This window comes from Lissotriton vulgaris, chromosome 7 (genome assembly GCF_964263255.1).
Source record: "Lissotriton vulgaris chromosome 7, aLisVul1.2, whole genome shotgun sequence".
Lineage (NCBI taxonomy): Eukaryota > Metazoa > Chordata > Amphibia > Caudata > Salamandridae > Lissotriton > Lissotriton vulgaris.
The window spans coordinates 95132859-95150732 of NC_141695.1; the positions used below are offsets into that span (position 1 = coordinate 95132859).

Here is a 17874-nt window from a genome sequence, read left to right on the forward strand (position 1 = left end):
ATGCCCAGCCAATTGATATAACCACACTGGAATTTGTGGAAACCTTGCCTGCTAGTGAAGAGTTCTATTTTTATACTCCTTTCCAAAATCGCTGCTGTTGGATCTGACGGCACTGATGATCGCGCTGCATGGTGCTCTGGAGGCTGTGTCCAGACTCTATAGCACGCGCCACTACCCATATGTATGATCCATGGTATGACACCGCGAGTGGTGCATGAGTGCAGACTGGAGCTCTACTGCAGGACTTGGGGCATACAAATTGAGGGGCCACCTGCATACTTTTGTATGATGCCCGATGGAGCTACCTCGTTAGCTATGGGGGAGCTTGACTTTGGGCTCCCTCCTTTGACTATCACCTGCCCAGCCGGACTTCGGACTAACGCACGTGTCTCTCCTGACCTTACCTTCCCGCTCCCACTTCCCCCAACCCTCCCCCCCTCCGCTCCTACTCTTTTCAGCTTCTGTCCTCTGCCCTCGCATGCCCCTGCCCTTTGTCCCCACCCTTTTTTTCTGTGAACCTCTTCTGGCGTTCATTTTTACAAAACAAAGACTTCTAACTTTGGAACTTTATTTTTCGCCGTAAATCAGTTGAACTTTTTTTTGGCACAAAATAATCTGCTTAAAGTAGAACTATTCATAGAGAACAAGAAATTCTTTTATTTTGAACACTGATTGTAGAAAATATTTTGCAGTATCCTCAATACTATAATTATTGATATGAGATGTTATGAAATGATCTCAAACTTTTTCTTCTGTATTATAAGAGCCATTTCAAAAATGTAATTTCAAAATTTGTTCAGCTTGCATAATTTAGATAACATACTCTATGCATAGAATGACTTCACTTCCTTAAAATGGGTACTGAAGAAATGCTCATTTTTTTCTCAGATGCAACCATTTCAAAGTGCATTTTTATGTGTTTTGGGGTGGGATTGTAAACACTAGCTTTAGATATGTTCAGTGCTTAAGTATATTGCACACTTGCGGGTGCGGGTGCAGAGAGGCGGTGCTGCCGGCGGGGACGATATCAGAGTGTGCGGACTGCACTGGAGGTACGGCCGGCAAGAAGTGCCGAAAATGGCAGCGGCATAGTAGATAGTAGAGTAGGGGCGCGCTTGGGCTAACGGCAGCGGACTGCGATGTTAAGCCCAGCGGGGATTTGGAACTGCTGTAAGTAGCGGCTCGGACTTCCTGGAGGCTGCGACCGCACTGTGCTGTGGAAGAAAACATTGATGCTAATGTGGGCTGGCTCTGGGTGAACACTATGGCAGAGGCACATCCATGCACGTATATATATATCTATACTACTATTATAAAGAGAAAACTTTGCACCTTTGAGCCAGGTAAACTCGAAAAGTACACCACCAATCCAGACACTCAAGACTTCCTTGAAAACCTCAGGGCAAGCAGAAGGACATAGGCTATATAAAAATAAATGATATACGTTGTTTAAAAAATTTACAAATAAAAATAAAGTAGTCCCTTGCAAGTAGCGCCGGCCGCGACGTCTGCGTCATGACATCATTCAGAAGCAACAGGAAGAGCGGCCGACATCAGCGCGGGGAGGAGCTGGAATCTTGGCAGGTAGGAGTCTTCATCTGTTTCTACTGAACCCCTTCTACTAACACCTCTGATAGCAGAGAAGTCCCGAGCTGGAAGTTGCAGGTAAGACGTGTTTCTTTTTCAGTCTCTTCCTGTTTCAGTTCCCTTAAAGGCATATCTTTCTCAACAGCAGCACTCCCAGCTCCGTAGCACCCAGCAGCCGCCCCTCAGACCAGAGAGCTCATTAACTCAGGCAGGCAAGCGTCGGCCCTCAGGGGGGGCACGGAGTACCGCTAATGCTACCAGGGAGACACCTCCCCGAGGGACCCGCGGCGCCGCCTCGGAGCTCCATCCAGCCCGGGTAATTGAATCCTGGAATCAATGCAATTACATATATTGTGAGGCATTTCACACAGACAGTGTTTGACAACACCCCTTCTAAATTAGGCATCTGTACCGAACGTGTCATAGCGTGACTGCATGAGGGAGCAAAAACAGCGATTCGGAAAGTTAAAGCATATGTGGCTGAAAAAGTCGGCAGTGAAGCACATAGCGCCCAGTCAGTTCACGCACACGTAGGGGCGCTATTTACTGGAAGCAAATAATATAGGGTTATCAATTGAGCCCGGCTCACTGTGACGATGGAACTAATTCACGGCAGCTTGAGTAGATGCGGCTGGAGAAGTGTCTTAACAGATGAAGAGTTTCAGAAGAAACTATACCAAGCCCCTTTCTGCCCCGGTCAACTAGTGTGATAATAAGTGCAGAGTGGGACTGTGGCTAATGTGAGGAGTTGCCCTTTCACCGAGCAATCAAGACAGAAACTTGATAGGCATTCGCAGTGTCCAGTCCCTGACAGTGATGTGGTCTGTGCAGGATTCCAAGAAAAATAACTTACTGATTGAAGCCAAACCTCTTCTTTACTTCTAGAAATGTGCATATGGGACTGTCCTTGCAAACACCCGATTGTAATCCCAATTTACATTTTTTTTGCACCATCCACAAGACATATTAGAACAAATGTTGCAATGAACTTCAAGATCTAGCTATGCATTGCAGGAGCAGGCTGAGGTACGTCAGGAGCAGGCTGAGGTACGTCAAGCATGGGGAGGAGCGGTGAACTAAGGCGGACTGGAGCGGGCTGACGGGTAAACTTTGGTGGACTGCAGCCCCGTGTGCAATGGGTACATACTGGCTTTGTGTAGTGGGGGTTGAGTCGCCATGACAGGTTATGAACGGGGTTTGCTTTTGCAGCGCACAGAGAAAGGTCGTTTGCAGCGTCAGATGCGTGGCAAAAGTGTTAGGGAGCATGGCGTGTGTGGCTGATTGGGGGCACTGAAGGTGGCAGTGAACTTGGGCTGAGGAGGTGGTTGGGGCCTGGGTTTGGGCGACTGCGGTGAACTAAGGCGGACTGGAGCGGGCTGAGCGGTAAACTTTGGCGGACTGCAGCGGGCGTGTGGAATGGGTACATACTGCCTTTGTGTACTGGGGGTTGAGTCGCCATGGCAGGTTATGAACGGGGTTTGGTTTTGCAGCGCACGGACAAAGGTCATTTGCGTCGCCACAGTGTTAGGGAGCAAGCCTGACTGCCCCCGGACAACGTCGGGACGGGCTGCTAGTATATATGGTGTGTAGACTGTTGGTTAATGTGCCCGCCCCCACCTATAAGTGAGACATTTTGCGACATCTGAAAGAGCTTTTGCTGCTCAGGCATGGGGAAAGTGGTGTGGAGTTCATTGTGAGCAGCAGATAATGGTTTCCTTCATCAAAATGGCGGCTCCCGCGCAAATGGGGGACAGGAGATGGTTCCATCGTGAGTCATGCATGCCAGTGGCAATGCAGGATGATGATCGCCCTTAAAATGCCCAGCCAATTGATATAACCACACTGGAATTTGTGGAAACCTTGCCTGCTAGTGAAGAGTTCTATTTTTATACTCCTTTCCAAAATCGCTGCTGTTGGATCTGACGGCACTGATGATCGCGCTGCATGGTGCTCTGGAGGCTGTGTCCAGACTCTATAGCACGCGCCACTACCCATATGTATGATCCATGGTATGACACCGCGAGTGGTGCATGAGTGCAGACTGGAGCTCTACTGCAGGACTTGGGGCATACAAATTGAGGGGCCACCTGCATACTTTTGTATGATGCCCGATGGAGCTACCTCGTTAGCTATGGGGGAGCTTGACTTTGGGCTCCCTCCTTTGACTATCACCTGCCCAGCCGGACTTCGGACTAACGCACCGTGTCTCTCCTGACCTTACCTTCCCGCTCCCACTTCCCCCAACCCTCCCCCCCTCCGCTCCTACTCTTTTCAGCTTCTGTCCTCTGCCCTCGCATGCCCCTGCCCTTTGTCCCCACCCTGTTTTTCTGTGAACCTCTTCCCTCGCCACTTGAAACTGAACTATTTTGTATGATGCCAGATGGAGCTACATGATTTTAGCTATAGGGGAGATGGGCCGTGGATTTCCTCCTTGGTTGTCACCTACCCAGTCGTTTTTTAGACAGACTTCCTTTCGTCTCTACGGTTGTCTCTTCCCTTATCCTCACTAGTGCTTTTACTACACTGTAGCTGCGTAAAGGGCCTGAAGATGTGGTCACTGGAGACACATCTTCTGGCCCTTTACGCAGCTGCAGTGTAGTAAAAGCACTATACATTACTTACTGGATTAGCTAGTAGAAAGTACTCCAGGGCAAATCGGAAAAAAATCTGCGATTTCACAGGAAAATTAGCGAATTCGCTGATTTTTTTGCCATTTCGTGGGGAAATCCGTGAATTCGCGGAACGCGAATATGCAAATTTCGCCCATGCTTACTTTGTGTAGAGCAAAGGGTATCCCATTCGGTCCTGGTGCTCCATTTTTCTGTTTTTTTATTAGCTTAACAATCTGTTCTTGTGTTATTTCTAGGACTAGTTCTTGCTTTGTCTTTGCAATTTCCTTCAACAAGCTATGCTCTTTAGTTACCGTGTGTTGTTGAGTGTGGATTTAGGTGATGACTCAGAAAATTCACGCTTTCTGTTTCAGTCAATACTGATGAGACTACGGCTTTATCCGGCCTTGTTAGGCTATTAATCATCTTCCAGAACTCCCTTGAGTTTCCTTGGTTACGAGCATAAAATATCTGAGTCCAAAGAATGTTATTAGCTTCAGTTTTTTCATTCCAAATTATTTTCTTTAAATTTTTATTTAGCTCTTTTAGGGCCATTTTTGTTTCTTCTTTATTTGGAAAATTAGGCAGCTCTTTCCTTAATCTATTTCTAGTTTGTTTCATATTTTGTACTGCATATGAGAGATTGATATGGGTTACCCTTTTCAATGCTCGAGTCACATGGCTATCTCTTGGGTTATTAAGATCACCTTTGCAGGTAGGCAATTGGGAAGTGAAACTGGCCCATTGCTCAATTGCTGTTGCAAATTGTTCCACTTCACTGCATTCCCTGGCCCGTTTTAGTGCCAGATCGCTTGTTAATCGATTATTTTGTGACTCTGTTTCTCAAATTAAATTTTTATGATTAATGGTTCCAATTTGACCAATTTGACCTTCAGTTGTTAGATAGATTTGATGATTTTTATTTGTGAATGATAAGGTGATGGTTTGCTGACTGTGATCGCTCTCCAGGACCTTCTTTCTGATGTGGTATGATGTACAATTGCCAAAAATATTCAATGATACCATAGTATAGTCAATACGGGATTAAGTACTGTAGGTATAGTAGGACCGACCAAGCCGGAGGTGAGTCTGTTGCAAATCTACCATTCAGAATTCGTAACCCCAAGGCTTCTATATCCTTTATGAAGTTTATACCCGTTAGTTGGTGACCTTGTTTATTTGAGGGCTATATACTTGGACCGGGATTGACCATTGGTGGTCTTGTGACTGTGTTACTTCGTCCCTTGTGAAAGGTAATAAAAGATTGAGATTAAAATCTCCATGAGGGGGTCCTCCATCCTTTGCTCTAGCAAGTACGTAGAAAGTGAAGCAAACATAGTCTAGGAGGAATATATATATTAACCAACTTCAATGATCTTTTTTGTTCGTACATCCTATACCTTACTAGTATAGACTGTATCTTAGTACTGTTTGTGACTATTTCCGCATGTTCCACATTTAACTCAATTGAGATGAAAATTGCTAGGCCGCCTGAGGGGAGTCCATAGGTGTTTTGCTTGGTAGCAGGTACATAATATCCCTTATAACCATGGATTATGAACGGAGCTAATGCCCAGGTCTCTTGTAACAGAATTATTTGATAGTTCTTGAGTGATTCGGTTATATTATCTAATTTTTGCCTATACCATTTACATTCCAAGAGCAAATCGTAATTTCCTTACTGAATTTATTTGTATTTTCAACTGATATTTCCTGTTTAGCTTGTCATCAATCAATCAATCAAGAGTATTTGTAAAGCGCGCTACTCACCCGCTAGGGTCTCAAGGCGCTGGGGGGGGTGCTACTGTTCGAAAAGCCAGGTCTTGGGATGGTCCTGGGTGAGTCATAGGTGGGTGGGGAGGGTGTTCCAGGTCTTGGCCGCCAGGTAGCTGAAGGATCTTCCACCGGTGGTGGTTCTGCGTATCCGTGGGAGGGTGGCCAGGGAGAGGCTGGCGGAGCACAGCTGGTGGGTTGGCGTGTAGAACGTGAGGCGGTTGTTGAGGTATTCGGGGCCCAAGTTGTGGAGAGCCTTGTGTGCGTGGGTGAGGAGTCTGAACGTGATCCTTTTGCTGATGGGGAGCCAGTGCAGGTCCCTCAGGTGAGCGGAGATGTGGCTGTGTCTGGGGATGTCTAAGACGAGTCGTGCTGAGGCGTTCTGGATGCGCTGGAGTCTTTTCTGTAGTTTGGCGGTGGTCCCAGCGTAGAGGGTTTTACCGTAGTCCAGACAGCTGGTGATGAGGGCCTGGGTGACCGTTTTCCTGGTTCCAGTGGGGATCCAGCGGAAGATCTTACGGAGCATGCGGAGAGTGTTGAAGCAGGAGGAGGAAACGGCGTTAACTTGCTTGGCCATCGTGAGGGAGGAGTCAAGGACGAAGCCCAGGTTGCGTGCGTGGTCCTTGGGCTTGGGTGGGGGGCCCAGAGCAGGGGTCCACCAGGAGTCATCCTGGGCGGAGATGGATGGGCCGAGGATGAGGACTTCCGTCTTGTCTGAGTTCAGTTTCAGGCGGCTGAGCTTCATACAGTCTGTAATGTCTTTCATTCTGTCCTGGAAGCTGGCTCTGACGGAGGTGGGGTCGTTGGTGAGGGAGAGGATCTGTTGGGTATCGTCGTGTAGGAGATGATGTTGAGGGTGTGCTTGTGTGCGATGGTTGCGAGGGGGCTCATGTAGACGTTGAAGAGGGTGGGGCTGAGCGAGGAGCCTTGAGGTACGCCGCAGATGGTCTTGGTGGCTTCTGCGAGGAAGGGCGGGAGACGGACCCTTTGGGTTCTGTCGGAGAGGAAGGAGGTGATCCATTCCAGGGCCTTTCCTTGGATCCCGGCGTGGCGGAGGCGGGTTGGAGGCGGGTTGTCAGGGTGCGGTGGCAGACAGTGCCTAACGCAGCCGAAAGGTCGAGCAGGATGAGGGCGGTGGTTTCTCCGTTGTCCAGCAGGGTCCGGATGTCGTTGGTGGCGTGATGAGGGCGGTCTCAGTGCTGTTGTTTGCCCGGAATCCGGACTGCGATGGGTCTAGGGAGCCGTTCGTCTCCAGAAAGGCTGTCAGCTGTTTGTTGACGGTTTTCTCGATGACTTTTTCAGGTAGGGGAGGAGCGAGATGGGGCGGAAGTTCTTGAGGTCTGAGGGGTCTGCGGTGGGTTTCTTAAGGAGGGCGATGATCTCTGCGTGCTTCCAGCTCTCCGGGAAGGTGTCGGATATGAAGGAGTTGTTTATGATGTCCCGAAGTTTGGGTGCGATGATGGAGTCGGCTTGGTTGAAGATGTGGTGTGGGCAGGGATCAGCTGGGGAGCCTGAGTGTATGGTGTTCATCATGTGGGTGCTATCTTCCATGCTGACCTGAGTCCAGGCGCACATGGTGGTGGTGGGGGGTGTAGGTTTGGTGGTGGGGTACATATTCTGAGCGCCGAAGCTGTTGTGTATGTCGACGATCTTACGGTGAAAAAAGGTGGACAGAGAGTTGCAGAGGTCTTGAGAAGGTGTGATGTTGTTGTTGCTGGCGTTGGGGTTGGAGAGCGCTTTCACGATGTTGAAGAGTTCCTTGCTGAGGGGGTGTTGTTGTCCAGTCGTTCTCTGAAGGATGACCTTTTGGTGGTGCGGATCAGCTGGTGGTGTTTGCGGGTGGCGTTCTTGAGGGCTGTCATGTTGTCTGTTGACTGGTTATGGCGCCAGGCTTTCTCGAGGTCACTGCAGGATTTCTTGCAGTCTTTGAGATTGGTGGTGAACCACGCGGCTTTCTTGCTGTTGAGGTTGCTGGGAGGGTTCTTCAGTGGAGCAAGGGTGTCGGCGCAGTCGGTGATCCACTGTGTGAGGTTGCGGGCTCCTTCGTTGGGGTCCTTGGTGTTGATGGGAGGGTTTAGGCGCAAGGAGGTAGTGAGTTGGTCGGTGGTGTTCTTGCTCCAGCATCTTCGGGGGTTTGCTGAGGTCGGTGGTAGGTTGTTGTTTTCCTGAAGTTGAAGTGTACGCAGCTGTGGTCGGTCCAGTGGAGCTCGGTGGTGTGGCTGAAGGAGATGTGGTTGCTGGAGGAGAAGACAGGGTCGAGCGTGTGGCAGGCGTAATGGGTGGGGGTGTTGACCAGTTGCTTGAATCTGAGGTTGGCGAGGTTGTCTAGTAGGGCGGTGGTGAAATTGAGGTCTCCTCGGAGGATGTAGTCGGGGGAGGCGAGGGAGAGTGGGCTGATGAAGTCTGCGATGGCCTCGCTGAAGTGTGAGCGTGGTCCCGGGGGTCTGTAGATGAGGGTTCCTCTGAGGGTGGTCTTGGGGTCGGTGTGGATCTGGAAGTGCAGGTGCTCTGCGGTGGCAAGGGTGTCGTCGGTGTTGGTCATGATGCGGATAGTGTTTCTGTGTGCGATGGCGATACCTCCTCTGGTCTGGTTGACGCAGTCCCTCCGGATAATCTTGTAGCTGTCCGGGATGGCAATGACGATTTCGGGGGCTGAGGAGGCGTTCATCCAGGTTTCCGAGAAGAAGGCGACGTCTGGTGCCGTTTTGTCCAGGAGGTTCCATAGTTCGATGGCGTGCCTATGGATGGAGCGAGCGGGTGTTGAGCAGGATGCACTTGAGTTGGTTGTTGTTGGAGGCTGTTTTGGCTGGCGCGGTGCAGGACAGAGTGCAAGTTAAGTAGCAGGCGTGGCAGGTGAAGGCTCCGTGGGTGTGTTTTGGGGTGGCTTGGTAGCAGGCTGGATGTCGGCCGGTGTTGAGTGCGTGGAGGGTGGCGGTGTCGTAGCCCAGTCAGGTTGGCTGGCTCTGGTGGGATCCAGGGGTTCTGGCACTGGGAGTGGTCCAGGTGCAGATGGGCGTAGACAGGCTTGCCTTTGGCGCGCAATTGGCGCGTCCGCTGCGCGTGGCTGCTGTGTGTATGGGCGGTCCCCGCCATTTATGGAGAAGTGGGAGGGAGGAGCAGCTGGGAGGTGGGAGGCGGGAGCGGGGCAGCGAATGGGGAGCCGGAGACAGGAGAAGGGGGCGGGCTGCAGGAGAGCAGCGGCGGGGATCAGAGGGGGGGTTGGGGAAAGCGGAGCGGGGGAGTGCGAGGGCAAGCCTGGGCAAGCCTGGGGAGCGAGGGCAAGCCTGAAGAGCAGGGGCCCTAAGGAGAGGCGGCAGCAAGAGGGCCAAGCAGGCAGCGGCAGAAGAATCCGGGCACACGGGGCCATGCGGTAATGGAGTGACTGGGTCAAGGGTCACAGCTTGTGTGTTGTTTCCATGTAGTGCACTTTTAATCCATGAGTCATTTATCCCATTATCAATTTCATCGCTAATGTTTTTTTCTTAATCTAAGATTCTTTTATTTGATTCTTGGTTTGTATTTCTTAAAACAGTGTAGGTTGTTTGCCCCTTTTTGCCTTTTTCAGGACCAAGCAGATTTACTATTTTCAAAAGTGGTGTTGTGTATTCTTTTGGCATAAGTCTGTTAACCATTATTCCCCAATTACGGAAAGTGCCTTCTTCCGTCATAATTAGTTCAGCTGCGGCAGGGGAGATGAGTGTTATCACTGTTATTGGTAATTGACCGTCTGGATTTTGTTGGAAGCCAACACAATCAATATCTTTGGTTGTTAATTTTGCCAGCAATGGAACTGATGAAAAAAGGCACAATAAGTTGCCTCTATTTAGTGTATCTTGTTGTCCTCTGGACTCATATAGTGGTTTAAAGATTAATTGTTCCTTTATCCAATTTTTTGTATCTCTGTGTTGTTTGTAGTCAATTCCTTTTTGACTATATTTATAAGTCGTTTGTTATTACCACTTTTAACTATTAGTATTTGATCTTCTTTCATTATATCAGCCATATCTTTTGTTAGGGGAATTACTTCCAATGGTTTAGATGGTACAATCAATGGGAGTTGTCTTGTATTTATGGTTGTTTTATTTGTTTTTTTTTCAGTATTTGTCTTTCTTCTTGGACTGTATTACGTATATCTTGTTTTATTGGACCATTTACATTCGAACGATTGAGTTGTATTCTAGTCTGGGTTTTTGTGACTTTATCAGCGGAAAGATCACTTATATCGGTTATATGGCAAGCTGTGTCGTTTTTAAATTTGTTATCTCCAGAGGTAATATTTTTCAGATCCTTATCCGTATTTTTGTAATTTTGATGCTGTGCAAATATATCATAATACTTAATTTTTTTTGCATTTGGTTTTGTTAACAAATTATTACATATTTTCCTGGTTATTTCCCTTATAGGTTGTTGTCCTTTATTTCCTTTAAGGGATATGTTTTGCAGTGTTTCCTCTAGAGAGCCTTGACCTATTTGATCAACTAACTTTGCTTTGTTTCGTGCTCTGCATAAATTTTTCTTGTTCCTTTTTGTCATAAGGAACGGATTCTGGTCCGTGTCAATTTTGTCCTCAATATCGAGATATCCTTTGAGGATTTCAGTTTCTTGTGCAATCACTTTCTCATTTTCAGTATGTTTAGCTTTCTCTAGAGTATTAGGTATTACTCTGTCTGTCAATTGTTTTGCGGTTTCCAACTCAGTTTGGCATGGCTTATAAATGTTTTTATTTTGTTTAACTTCAGTTTTAAAACTCATACCTTTATTACTGTCTACTGTCCAATTTTGGCCCCTAGTGAGCGTTGTTTTAACATCTTCTAGTATGGTACTAATAACCTCTGGAATAGTTGTTAGTTTTTAATTATTGGTGCATAAGGACATTCTAAATAAGATGTTGATTTGTCTGCCTGTTCTCTGGTTATCAAAGAGTTAATGTCAGCTAGTTTGAGATCTATTCCTGCAACTGCTTTAGCCATTGTCCCTAAAATGTCAATTTGAATATCCCTTTTCTTAGACTGAAGTGATAATGCTTCGATAGTAAGTGTTGAAGTTTGGTAGAAAATATCCCAAACAGAGGCCAGGTCCTGATTGTCATTGGTTTGGATGTTTTCACTCCCCCACAATTTCTGATCTATACTAGCGAAATTTTTTGAGTTGCTACTATTGTAGTCTTCAGAGTATAGTAGTTGTACAGGCTCAGAGTTACGTATTATTTTTACTCCCACAGGTTTGCACTCTCCTTTGTTGAATTTTAAGTGGAGCACTATCCAACGTGTTTAGCGTAATTTGATTATTAGATGTTGGTACTCCAGTTTGTGCTGTGTTTTCCTTATTTCAACATTGACTTCTGTAGGTAGCTTACATGGCATGGTTACTATACCTGGATCCCCACGGAAGTCAGCATGAGAGCTCCCAGTTTTTATTTCCTCTTCGGTGATCCCTGTAATATCAGATTCCTGTGAATTCGTTATATTTAAAAGATCCTGGTCAGAAGCTTTCATTGATACTTGATTTGCAAAATTGGCCGAATTGTTAGATTCTATGACCACCTTGTTTATTTCCTTTATCCCAAATTGTTGAGTTTTGATTTCCTGATTATCAAAAGGTATAATGTTGATAGGTGTAATGGGTGCCTGTAAGTTTCCTATTGTTGGATCACTTTGCATTGACAATAAGACTCCTGTTGGATCCTTTAGAAAGTCACATTTTTTAGGAATTTTAGAGCACTTTTCAAGCATCCTTGCAATTGGTGAGATGAGTAGTTGACTCAGCTCCTTGGGTTGTGCTTTGGATTTCTTTGGTACTCTGAGCTTTAGATTTGCGGGATCGACGTGCCGGGGGGCAGATAGCCTCTCCCTACCAGAACGCATGTTATTTATATAATACAGTGATATCGATATAGTGTAAGTTAGCAGTAATCAAACTCCCTGGTAGACTAACTGTGTGCAAACCAGCTTGTCAGCAATACCTTACACAATGCTTCATACAATCCAACGGAATCGTACTTCTTGGGGTTAGATCGCAATAATACTTATGGTTTTTCCAGCAGGCATTCAACAGAAAATATTACAGTGGGTACTTCAATCTGCCTCATCTGCCTGTGTAAATGGAGAGCAGATGAGTCTTACACAGGCTCTGTATCTCCCCTTATCTCACCGACCCGCACTGCAGACCATCTGCCTCCCAAGCTTGTCTGCTCGCTGCCCATACACCTGTTCCTCAACAGCCAAAACCACCAAGAACAGTTAGCGTAGCAATATAACCTCCGAGCGGGCCTCAGATGACCTCGACTACGCAGCTTGGCAGAATGCAATGGTAGAAGGCAGACAGTGATAGGCAACCATGGGCAGCAGCCGTACGGTAATGGTAATGGTACTAGCAGCTGGTGGGAGAAAGGGAAAAAAACGTGGAATTGCGAAAATATAAGAGCACTGTGCTCTCAAATGACCCAATGTTTCAGTGTTACAATGGTTATTCTAAGACTCTCAAGAATCAGGCAGTAATCGGAAATTTCTCAATAATTTTGTAGTTTTTCAAATTCAAACAATGTGTTTGTCTGCTTGTAACTTAACTGTAGCTTAGGTTTGCTTAGAGGTCCATTTAGTCACTCATGCCTCGCCTCGCGCCCGGAGACAAACAAGACCTGGACCGGATGCGTCAATCCTGAGTAGTGGCAGAAAAAAATGGAGAAATGGCAAGGTGATAGGTAGCGCCCCCCCCCAGCCCTTGTTTCACCTCCTTGGTGCTGCCGATGTTCGCCTCACCCATTGCCTGCAGCTCAGCACACCTACAAATGATTGGGAGGAGCTGCGTAGGATTTGAGGGGCAAGGGAGGGCAGGGGGGTAACGTGCAGCAGGCAGCCTCCGTAGCATTTCCATGGCGTCTCCACAGCGCCTCCGCCTCTACTTCCGCTGCGGGTATCACTACCCTTGTAGAGAGGGAGGGAGCGGAGGGAGGAGAGAAGGAGAAGGTCGGCTTGGCGTGCGGCGGAAGGCCTTCAGAGCTGGGTTTGTGGCTCTCCGCATTCCTCGAGGTATGCTCATCAGCCCCTCCACAGTCTCCGGTCAGTCACTGGCTTTGGTTTGCCATGGACTTGTGGATGATGGCTATTCCTCCTCCGGTTCCGTTTGGCGCGTTCCCTGTAGTTGATCTTGTAGCCGTCCAGGATGGCTATGGCTATGTCGGACGCCGAGGAGTAGTTCCACCAGGTCTCGGTCAGGTAGGCCACGTCTGAGGTGGAGGTGTCGAGCAGATCCCAGAGCTCGACAGCAAGTTTGCGTGCGGAGCGGGTGTTGAAGAGTATGCAGCAGAGGTGGTTGGGTCCAGTCCTTGGAGATTTGGTGGTTCTGTCGCAGGTAAAGCTGCAAGTGCGGCAGGAGAAGGGTCCGTGGGTCCATTTCAGAGTGGCCTGGAAGCAGGTGTGGTTTTGGCCGGCTTTGAGTACGTGGAGGCTGCTGGCATCGTAGTGGAGTCTGGTGTTGTAGCGTTCACAGGGTCCAGGGGTTCTGGTGCTGGGTGGGGTCCAGTCACGGACTGGCGCAGACGGGCTTGCCTTAGGCGTGCCCGCTGTGTGCATCCGCTCTGCGACCATCCAGCTGCCGCCATTTTAAGGGGAGCTTGAAGGGAGGAGCAGCTGGAAGGCAGGAGGCAGGGGTTAGCGAAAGGGCGCGGGGGCCGCAGGAGCAGCAGTAGCAGGAAGAGCAAGCAGTGGGCACCGGGGGGGGGGGGGGGGGGGCGAGGAAAGACAATGCCCAGGAATGAGCAGCAGAAAACAAGGGTGCAAAGGCACACGCGCTGGTGGAGCTGCAGCAGTGGGGGAGCGACCTACCTGGAAAGGTCAGGGGTCGCTCTCCTCACCGCGCTCTGCTGCCAATTTAAGGGAGCTGGGAGGGAAGAGAAGCTGGGAGGCGGGAGGCAGGGGTTAGCGAATGGGCGCAGGGGGTGGGCAGCAGGGGCAGCAGTGGCGGGAACGGCGAGCAGTGGGCACGGGGGTGAGGAAATACAGCACCCAGGAATGGGCAACAGAAACCAAGGGTGCAAGGGCACAAGCACTGGTGGAGCTGCAGCGGGGGAGAACAACCTACCTGCCAACAAATCTAGCTTACAGGAGGTATCACTCCTTTTTTAGATTTGGCACAAACCATTTGTTGGAAGCCTTACCCATCCACGATAGTTGGTCCCTTGATCTTCCTCTAACACCTACTTTACTGAAGTTGAATGTTAGAATTCATTTGGAAGGCCTATGCTATTTACAAGGTATGGAAAGCAAAAACATTTGCTGGGCAGCTCCTAATTTTCTAAGGATGTGCTTAGCACTTAGAAAGAGATACAAACAGGTTTTAGGCAGTTAACTGCTTCTATGCACACAATAGCTTTTCAGCAAGAGCTTTGAGATGAAGTAATCAGGGATCTTTTAAAACGGTGTGTTCATACATTTCACTTTCAAGCAGGAGGGCGAAATCATTGTGTAATTGTGGTAAGATTTCAAATGATGAAAGCACTGGTATTGTCTGCATACATATCTTAGTGAATTACAATATTTATTGAATGGTGTTTTAATGTGCAATGAAATTCTGATCTGTGAGATGTGTTTAGAACTGGGGGTATCTAGTTGGCAGAGGTAGGTACCACTGTCCAAATAGGGACCCTTGCTTCTAGTCAGGGTAAGGAGGAAACACTCTGTAGATAACCTCAGCTCACCCCCTTGGTAGCTTGGCACGAGCAGTCAAGGCTTATCAAAGGGCAATGTGTAAAGTATTTGTACCAACACTCACAGTAACACAGTGAAAACACCACAAACTGTCTACACAACAGTTTAGAAAAATAAAGGTATTTAATCTAAACTACACAAGACCAAAACGACAAAAATCCAATATACACAGTTTGGTTTCAAAAGAGTTTGTAAGGTTGTGATAAAATAATCCACAGTTGCGTGGAAAGTTCACAGTTGCGTCACGTTTGGCCAACAGTACCTTTTAAATGCAACAAAGTTCCAAAGCAGAAGCTGGTGGGGTGGTAAACAAGCGATGAGTTGCTCCTGAGACCCTGGGGAGGAGATGCGACAACCCCGCTTCAGCAGCTGGCGTCTTGCAACAAATCCGATCTGTATGGGTAGGAAGGCGATGACTTCTATGGATTCCGGTGCGTAGGTTCCATAGGAAGTTTTCTCTCACAAAGGCACGATGCAATGATCTTTGGAGTTGCGATGATCTCCGGGGAGACGATGCGCGGACCAGCGGTGATCTTCCTCTCGCAGCCTCCATGCGATGGCTTCTGGGATGATGCTCGCCGCGATGTGGTGCGGTCCGCAAGCAAGCGGTGCGACGATCCCACCCAGAGATGACAGGTTCTCTCAGCGCCTACACTCGCAGTGATGGTAATCTTCCCGCACCGGTCTGGTGCGCCCCGCAAACAAAGGATGCGATGAATCTGGCAGGGGCAACAGGTGATGCGACGATCTCGACCTTCGTAGTGGCGGGAATTTCCTTGCACTGTCGGGGATGTGCTCCACAAGCGAGCGATGCGACAAAACTTGCAGAAAGTCTTAAAAAACTTGGTTTCCAGCTTCCCAACACAGGTACAACTTCCAGAGGCACCACAACTGGCCCAAGCACTCTAGGAAGGACAGAACTCTCTCAGCAGAGTTCAGGGGAGCTGGGGGGTGAAGTTATTTTGTTCCTGGAACTTCTTAACAGGAAGCCACCTCTTCTCAGCCCCTTGGAGATTCCTTCAAGCAAGGGGACAAAGTAAAAAAGCAAAGTCCTTCACCTCTCCTTGGCAGCAAAGCCACAGCAGGTCAGTCCAGCAGAGTAACAGCAGGACAGTCTTTCGTCTTCAGTTTCAGCTTTCTCCTTGGCCAAGGTTCCTTCTTGATTCCAGGATGATCTAATTTTCTGTAGTCAGGGGTCCTGTACTTACATCCTTACAAGTCTTTGTTCCATTTGTGCAGGAGGGCTCTGAGCCCGGTCTAAACCAGTTCTGGGTGTTCCTTGAGCACTTTGTTTTCCTGGCCTCTCCTTTCCTTTCCTATTAGAGAGAGTGGCTGGGTCGTCAGCTGCCCCGCAGGTGGTGGAGCCAGCATTGTGGAAGGCAGGCACAGCCCTATTTAGGCCCAGGTGCTACCCACTCCCACCACTCTAGATGCAGATGGAGCTATTCAGCCCAGGGATGGCCCACTCAGACTCTGGGAGCCACCCAGACCCTGTCACTCACAAACCAGACAGTCTATTCACAAACAGGCCAAGGCACACGGAGAGGTCATACAAGAGAACAGCAACTTTCTAAAAGTGCTGGTCTCAAACACAAGATTTAAAAACAACCTTTCCTAAAAGAAGTGTTTTTTAAATTCTGAGTTCAGGGATTCCAGACTTTTATGTCCTTTCTTGCTCCTATGGGAAGATATGCTGGTAGCCACTGTAGCCAACATTCCCTATGATAGCCTATGGGGCAAGATAGCCTTACAATAGTGAACAACAAAAATGGCTGTAATTCACTATCATAGCATGTCACGTGCACACGTACATGCTCTACCTTTCACATACACTGCACTCTGCCCAAGGGGGTACCTTGGGCCTTCCATAGGGGTGACCAATGTGTACAGAAAGGGAAGGGTTAGGCCTGGTCAGTGGGGACACTGACCAGGAGGACATGGCAGTTCACAGACTGCACACAAGCACTGCAGTGGCAGGCCCGAGACACCATTTTAGGGCTCCTCATGTGGGTGGCACAATCAGTGCTGCAGGCCCACTAGTAGCATTTGTTATCACCGGCCCTGGCACGCTCAGTGCACTTTACTAGGGACTTCATGGTGACACAAATATGCCAATCATGGATAACCAATCATAATAACAATTTACTCAGGGAGCACTTGTACTTTGACACTGAACAGAAGTGGCAAAGTGCCCATAGCATCTAAACCAACAAAAACGAAATCCAGTACAGCATAAAAAATACAGGGGGTAGAGGCAAAAACGATAGGGGTAAACGACGCCAAAGATGCCAGGTCTAAAATATGTTTTATGAAGTTATAGATGGATGCAATCCGAATAAAGATGTTATGTTTGCATGTATGATCAGTTCACTTTTCTGTAAAATGTCAAAGCACATTTGTTTCTTTAAAAAAAGAAAGATCAAATTGTCAATATGGTATAAACAAAATGTATATTTATTGTGGAAAATTACAGTTGGAACAAATAACACAAATGGAATTTATATAATTGCATTGTGCAGCTAGGTTTACCAGAATTTTCATGGACCATATGCCATCTTTCTTGTGTGCTTGGCTGGAGTAATACATCTTATAACAATCTGTACAATAAAAGTCTAGAAGAGGTTACAAGTTCTTCATCCTACATGGACTTATCTGTCTATTCGTGCCTTGTAGGAGGAGATGCTCATCCCCTCTCTTGTATCACAACAACTTATGAAAGATGCACCTGGGGCTGGGGTTCCATGCTGTAATATCTCTGCAAAGGGCATCTATTTCCATTTTGAATGTATTCATTCGTTTCCAGAAATCCTATTGCATTGAGGCAGCTTGTGTCCATGAGGAGGGACAGGTGAACGTGCTCCTGGTAACTAACTTACATTTGTGTTTATTGTCTACAGGATTATCTGACATCTGAAGTGACCAACCAGGCTTGGATTGGGCTTTTCATCACACCCGCAGGAAGACGATGGACCTGGGTCAATGGATCTACTTTGAATGAACATGTGTACGTTTACAGGATGCATCTTTAACATTGTGACGGGATTTGTACAAGTCGTAAATTTCAGCATGTGAAATGTTTTCATAGTGTGTAGAGTACCCACAAGCAACAACAGACCCTGCATTCATTCAGGCTGCAATAAGTACATTCTTATACAAGGACTGGTGCTTTTCCTGCACCCTGCACTCTTAACTACCACTGC

General features: G+C 47.9%; 1 protein-coding gene across 1 annotated transcript in view; it reads left to right on the forward strand.

The window, feature by feature from the left end:
- LOC147700899 (killer cell lectin-like receptor subfamily B member 1B allele A) overlaps positions 1–17874 on the forward strand; it is a 211872-nt gene that overhangs the window by 177199 nt on the left and 16799 nt on the right. Inside the window, exon 5 of the mRNA XM_086928534.1 lies at positions 17572–17678. Within this exon, the coding sequence (XP_086784660.1) occupies positions 17572–17678 (107 nt within the window). The remainder of the gene's footprint in view (positions 1–17571; positions 17679–17874) is intronic.